Source organism: Bidens hawaiensis, unplaced genomic scaffold, assembly GCF_021521415.1.
Source record: "Bidens hawaiensis isolate Kalapana, Puna unplaced genomic scaffold, B.hawaiensis_p1.1 tig00010463_1, whole genome shotgun sequence".
Taxonomy (NCBI): Eukaryota; Viridiplantae; Streptophyta; class Magnoliopsida; order Asterales; family Asteraceae; genus Bidens; species Bidens hawaiensis.
The window spans coordinates 9711-17228 of NW_027491797.1; the positions used below are offsets into that span (position 1 = coordinate 9711).

The following is a 7518-nucleotide window of genomic DNA, read 5'->3' on the forward strand; positions in this document are numbered from 1 at the left end:
ATATGATGTGTAATTTTGGTAGCATTTGGCATCAAATTTCCAACATTTTAAGTGCGTATTTTGGCAGCAACGTATCCCAATATATAACAACCATCACTTCAACTTATTGCATCAAAAACTGAATTGCAGTACATTAATACCAAATTAGTACATCAACATACAAGACCTTTATAGATGGTCAAACAAAAAAAAGACATTTACAATTTAGGTTAATTTGGACAAGAAATACAAGCCAAAGTACAAACAATATCTCAATAAAAAACCACCAACAATGTGAAAGTAAAGTAGTATTTAACTAGTGAATCTGGCATATGATGTCACACAAACCTTAAGCTAGAAAGCTTAGATGCAAGAGGAGATTGACCACTTCGAGTTATAGCAGATAAGGTGCAAGCTGCATTAAAATGTACTTTCGAGAAACTTCTGAAAATATGAAGAAACCATTAGAGAAAGTATTAGACATGGCTGACATAGTGGCATGGAATTTAATCTACTTAAAATATGAAGAAAAAACTATACTGACAGATAGATTGAGTTTATCCACACCCATCTCTAAAAATTGGTATTTGTTAACCATTGAATGACTTCTTCATAATTAGGATACATATGCTCATCGTCTCCAATAAGCCTCACAAAAACATGTGTATAAAAAAGGTAATTTAAGTATATAACCATTTATTCACCAAGTAAGAGTGATCAAGAAACTAAAAGTCCAGTTGCACATACCATTAACTTAATCATATAGTCAAGAACTAAGCTTGATGCAAGCTAAATAAGAAATTTACTTACCTCTTTTTATTAAAGTGATTCCTATCAAATCAACGAGATACTAGAGAACACATATGTTAATCTCATATATATAAATCATGTGTAACATTGTATTGCATATATACAGTGTATAAAATAAGATGTTATCTTGTTCAACACCATAAAATTTCAAGTGTATTACCGGTAGAATTGCTAGAAGCCTAGAACTTGAATCAATATTAGCATAGGAGCTCGATTGGCTATTTTGATCAAATATATCATATTTAGTTTTATATTACATATATGCATTATATAATTAAGATGTTACATTATTAATCAATGCTAGCAGACTGCAATATAATCAGTTTGATTTACTAGTGTTTGAATAAATATCAATAGATGATCTCGGTGAGGGCACTTCAATAAAACAAATTATTTCATCGAATAACACTTATTTCTCATATAGAAGCGCCTAAATATGGGATTAAAAAGATAATTTTGCTAGTAAAACTTTCAGACGTAACGTAACACCTAATCAATTTAACGGTAAAACGATTGAAATACCTTCAATTACCAGGTTTAAAGATTGAAATCAAAGTTAAAGAGTCAATCTTCAATGATTGCATATACGTAACGATGCGTATAGAGTTGATCTTCAATAGGTATCGCCGATTAGGGTTCAACATCGACATTTAGGGTTCATGTATGATCTTCAATAGCTGTTGCAGGGGAGATGAGGAAGACAAGGCACAGTGGTTCTCGAGCGTGTGTTGAGATGTATTGGGAAACATTTTTACAAAAATAACCCTTTACTTAGGAGTTCTTTAGTTCTCTCCCTAACAATGAGTTCTCTCTTGATCCTTCCTATATATATATATATATGATGAGTATCATTACAGAACTGTAAAATTATTTAAGAACTTGAAGGAACTCTTAAAAACTAATGTTTTTTATAAAAAAATTTGTATGTTAATATTCTTTGAGATTAGTTTTATCATTGTTTATATCTATATCTACAATTACAATTTCGAAAAATAGTTTTTATACATATTATGTTTTGTTTGACACTTATGTAAAATTTGTTAGTACATAAATTTTACATACATGTAAACTTATGATTAATATATGTAATCAAAAAATTTTATATAAAATATGATAAAACTACTTTTAAACAATGTTAATATATAAAATTTTTTTAAAAATTGTTTGGTTGTTAAGGGTTCCTAAGAGTTCTTAACTTTTTTAGAGTTCTTAAATGATACCAACCCTATATATATATATATATATATATATATATATATCAATGTTGTAAAAGTAGGTCTACAAGGCCGAGTACTCTCCGAGTATTCGCTACAAGGTATGGTGCCAAGGGGAGTTTCTTTAACTCCGCCTAGTTACTAAAAATTGGTCAAAGGTGGTTAACATTAGCCTGAATCACATCTAGTCGGTTAACTTGGGTCTATTTTGACTTAAAAAATACAACATAATTCGTATTTCTATAATATTAAAGAACGAATATCATTATTTTTAATTAATGATTAACATTTTTTTAGAATAATTTAGTTTTTAAAAATTTATTTCTCTTATTTATATTGATAATAATTTATTTTGTTATAAATATTAGTAAACTTATGATATTTAAATAAATATATTACCCAACTCCCTCCAAGGGGGTTGGCCGCCTAGGGACCCCCTAGCGACTTTTGCAACATTGATATATATGAAAACGACTTCAACATGTATTATATGTAAAAATGTGTTTTTTTACATGCTAAATGATTTCTTTTAGTATTTTTTACATGCAAATGAAGAGTTCTTCAGTTCTCCATTTTTTTTGAGTTCTTTCTTTAACTTGTCCCTACATATATAATGTCAAACTTAAACAAACTTACCATTTGTTTACAACCCTAGAGTATTATGTCAAACAAGTCTTCAAACACAGCTCAACTGACCATGTTGCCTTCTCTAGTATAGTAATACGAATATGATTAAAAAAAAGCTCCTAAAAGCATAATTAACGAAGTGTTGGTGGATGACGTTAACAAATTGTATCGCTTAAATAAAGTAATTTAGAAAAGCAGAAGGGCGAAACTAAAAATAAAAAAGTATGATATTTGTAAATATAGGTTTGATTGACCTGTCCTCCAAGCCACTTCTTTATTTTCTTCATCAAATTAACAATTCCGATCCATTCTATCAGTTTCTCCTTCAATCAATCAATCAAATCAGTTTGTTTACTTTCTTCGAAGTATGTCGGTAAGCTCTCTCTTTCTCTTCTCCATTAACGGATTACTGATTTCCACAACAGTCCTTAGTATTAGGGCAGGTATTGTGTGATCATTGGCAAGTTTTATTTCTCAGATTAGGGTTTGGTTGTGTGATAATGGAACAATTAGTTATTCATTCTATATTTTTATTTTATATGATTTGATCAGATATTCGAGTACAATGGAAGTGCCTTGGTGGCTATGGTTGGTAAGAACTGCTTTGCAATTGCCAGTGACAGGAGGCTTGGTGTCCAGCTTCAGACCATAGCCACCGATTTCCAAAGAATCTTCAAGATTCATGATAAGCTCTTTCTCGGTCTCTCCGGTCTCGGCTCTGATACCCAGACACTGTAAATACTCACTCATTTAGGGTTTCACAATAATAGCAATATTTAATTTATGTGTTATTAACATGTTTGTTTTTGTCTAGTCATCAGAGGCTTGTGTTTCGCCACAAGCTGTACCAGCTGCGCGAAGAACGTGACATGAGGCCTGAAACTTTTGCTAGCCTTGTCTCTGCTATGCTCTACGAGAAGAGGTTACAATTAAAACTTGTATTATTTTTTTGGAGTTGTATGCTTATCCATATATTGTGAATGTAAACCATTGTTTTTAGCTTTTATATTGTATCTGCTAGGTGTTTTTTTCTATGCTCTGTATGTATACATTAGTAATCATTAAATTTGTAGTGCGATTCTTGATCCATCTTAAGGATGTGCATGTGTACAGTCAATATACTCGATTAACCTGCTCTGTATCTTTTATAAAATTTCTAATAAATAAGAATTTGATGTAAATAATTAATGGTGTGCTGTTGTGTAATATTTAATAATTTGGTGTAACAACATTGCAGTTCGTATTGTTTCATAAAATTCTATAATAAATGTTGGGTTAATAGAATTTACTAATGTTTTGTAGGTTCGGCCCTTATTTCTGCCAACCTGTGATTGCTGGTCTGGGTGAGGATGACAAGCCATTTATCTGTACAATGGACTCCATTGGAGCAAAGTATGTCTACTTTTTATGTTCTTGTGGTTACTCATACTCGTATCAAAACTGGACCCTTTTTATTATTTTCTGAAAAACGCATACATGTAAGACCAAATTCCGAGACACTTGTATGTTTTTTTTTTCAAAAAGTTCATATCTCTAGGGTCACTTGTAGATGGGTTATCATCAACTTTGGTTCGAGTGTGTAGCGGAAATGCAATAGATGTAATGATATATGATATTAGTATACACTCGCTGTTAAAAGAATGGCTTGATTAAATATTTGGTAATTTATGTATGATGCAACTTAGAATTATATGAAAGCTGGTATTAACTTTTATTCTTTCTTTCATGAAATCAATATAGGGAACTTGCAAAAGATTTCGTGGTGGCTGGAACTGCATCAGAGTCTCTATATGGTGCGTGTGAGTCCATGTTCAAGCCTGATATGGTACATTTCTATATCCCTGTTCTTTTAGTTTTTCAGTTTTCTTAAGGCTGTAAAGTAATGTTTGCAACTTGCCTTGTGTAAAATATATTTATGAGCCATTAAACATTTGGTTTCCGAAAGTTATCAACGCATCTTATAAGACACCTGTAAAATATCCAGAGGCTGCAGGGTTCTGCCCATTTAAATGATAATGGACCAATTTGTGTTAAATATTTATATAAATAAAAATAAAATAACTTGAAAGGAAATAGGTTGAGCGTATCACCTCCTTAATTGTCACCTTTTTAATAGTTTTATGTATCTAAAACAGTTGGTTGTTATTATAATAATTTAGTCTTTGTCGTCATGTTTACTGTTACATTATTTATCTTTAGTATATGAAAATATATTTATGGGTCAATCTAATTTTGAAAGTGATTGTCATATAACAATTAGAATTTAGAACCCATTTGATCCGTTTTGATTGATTGATTGATTGATTGATTGATTGATTGACCCGTTTTGCCACGTGCACACTAAGTTTTAAAGCAATGTGTTTGTATCGCCGCCTGTCTCTTCAACATATGTGTCATAATCTCTGCTTGTTATTTATGTGTGCAGGACCATGAGGAGCTGTTTGAAACCATTTCTCAAGCACTTATATCATCAGTTGACCGTGACTGTTTGAGTGGTTGGGGAGGACACGTCTACGTTGTGTAAGTTTGTTTTTAAATATCTAACTAGAGTGTTTGGATTTGTGTTTTCAAAACTAATTATCGAAACTAGCAATATTTGGATTTTAGTTTTGGATAAGCATATTACAATTTCAAGCAACTGTTCTCTGAATATTACTACTTCAAACAGCAAAAGCGCATCGACTCTGATTAATCAATATAGTATAATCGCCTTTTAAAATTTTTCAGTATAGCCTGTTTGAATTACGTTCGATTTTCAATGGTCAAAAGGTTTAAAACATTTAGACATCATGCGCATAATTTAATATATTCATAAGATATTCTATGTGCTTTTGCTGCAGCACACCGACTGAAGTGACGGAAAGAATCTTGAAAGGAAGAATGGATTGATTTACAGAAAGTTATTTAGCCTTAATCTTGTGTGCCTTTGGGATTGAAGTGCAGTGTTATTGTACTTTGGTGTCTGGTAGCTTGTGTTTGTGCTTTTGACTTGAAAACTATCATGACATTGTTCTGTAACTGTCAATTTTCAATGGATGTTCTATTTAGATTTCAGTATCTTGGTTGTTTAAGCATGATTATTCGTGGCTAGAGCTTTCAGTTAGTAATCGATACTAATTATGATTGCTAATAGTAAAATGATGATATCAAGCTCTCCTAGAGTAAGATCATTGTTAGCATTTGCTTGAAGTTCTTGAAACATGTAAGAATATAGTTCTATTTAGTTGTTTTGAGTTACATGAACTGTGGTGAAATAGAAGACCACACAAGTCAACTATGTGGCCATAACTGAAAATCTATTTCACCACACAAGTCAACTATGTGGCCATAACTGAAAATCTGAAATAGCTCAAGTGTTGTGCCTATGTGCTGTAAATTTATCATCATGATATTAGTAACTGCTACTTTTGATTGTTTAGGGTGCTGAGCGGTTCAACATTTTAAGCATTTTTTAATATTAGTTACGATTGCTGAAGTTTATGAACGCTAGTGAAACCTTGTTTCTAATAGCATGTGTTACATTCTTGAGCTAAATGGAGTGTAGATGATAAAAACATGCTGTTTAGGGTCATGTTTTCAGTATTAGTGTTTCCATAGAAATTCACTCATTTTGACAAGGGGTTTATAGAAACAAACGTGTGCTAAGTCTTGATAAAAAAATTTATTATAATTGCCGGTTAAGGTGGTTCCTGTTACTACATCTATAATATATATATATATATATATATATATAAACGAAAACCCAAAAATCCTACGTGTCGCGATGTGGTCTCTCCCCCATTATTTGGAGTCATCAGATTTGCTTGATTTTTAAATGGAGGCTTCTCATGCATTTGACCCGAATTCACGAGTATGGGTCTTATCAAACCCATATATTCCTTAAAAGGGTTATAACATCTCGTTAAATTAAAAACTAAACTTACCAAATTATTGATGTGAAAATTCTATAAAATAGGATATACTAAAAATTAATATATGATTTATTTTAAGAGAGATATATATAAGTTATAATTAAAAAACCGAGTTATAGTAAAAAAAATAAACGGGTCTTGGGTCTCATCATACCCATATAGCTTTTAAACCGGGTTATAACATCTCATTTATTTGTGAAACAATTTATTATCAAACCATAAGTATATTATTAACTTTCATACAGTAAAAAAAATAAAAAATCAAAAAATAAATAAATATTAAAAACAAATAATATAAAACAACCCCCGTAATACGGGGTATAAAACTAGTATACATATAAAGAAGAACTTTGGTGTCGCAGGTGACCTATTGAGCCATTTGGCGGCATCGTATTGGTTGAAGAATTTTTTTGTTTTTTAGTTCAGTTACCATAATAAACATCATGAAAACTGACTAAATGTCAAAAAAATTTTGTAGTTCCTTTAGTATAACAAACCTAGAAGAAACTTACCAAGTTCGCACAGACTCGCAACCTTACTTAAAACCCATGACCGACAACGCTCTGGTTTTAACAATGCGCAAGTTTAACGACCGACCCCCCTCCCCCCCCCCTAAAAAAAATAAAAAAAAATTGGTCGTTATTTCCATCTCAATTTTTATATTTTTTCGCTTTATAGTTCTGGTACCATAACGTACGAAATCAAAACCTATTGAATTCGTGTCAAGTTACCACCTTGATGCTCGGGACCGACAACGCTTGGTTTTTACCACCGCCCGGGTTTACCAACCAAATAAACATCATCTTTAATATTTAGTTTTTTTATATGTTATTTGACGAATTAATTTCGTGGGTTTTAATGCTCAAATTTTACCAATGGTGTTTATATCGTGATTAGCACAGCCAATACTGACCAAATTCGTGTCGACTCATCATCGTAACGCTCGAGTATTACCAACGCCCGTTTTTCAACGATGA

At 31.6% G+C, this 7518-nt stretch overlaps 1 protein-coding gene across 1 annotated transcript; it reads left to right on the plus strand.

Moving 5' to 3' along the window:
• Positions 1-3153: 3153 nt before the first annotated feature.
• LOC143535285 (proteasome subunit beta type-3-A-like) lies at positions 3154-5686 on the plus strand. Its single transcript, XM_077029576.1, has 6 exons — positions 3154-3364; positions 3445-3552; positions 3933-4022; positions 4371-4455; positions 5056-5150; positions 5471-5686. Exons 1-6 carry the CDS (start codon positions 3216-3218, stop codon positions 5517-5519), a joined length of 576 nt encoding a protein of 191 aa, XP_076885691.1. The 5' UTR covers positions 3154-3215; the 3' UTR covers positions 5520-5686.
• The last annotated feature ends 1832 nt before the right edge of the window (positions 5687-7518 follow it).

Excerpts from the sequence above, each read along its gene's own strand:
- LOC143535285 (XM_077029576.1), top strand. The coding sequence starts at position 3,216 with ATGGTTGGTAAGAACTGCTTTGCAATTGCCAGTGACAGGAGGCTTGGT. Across the intron at positions 3,365-3,444 it reads GGCTCTGATACCCAGACACT|TCATCAGAGGCTTGTGTTTC; the intron begins GTAAATACTCAC and ends GTTTTTGTCTAG. Across the intron at positions 4,456-5,055 it reads CCATGTTCAAGCCTGATATG|GACCATGAGGAGCTGTTTGA; the intron begins GTACATTTCTAT and ends TTATGTGTGCAG.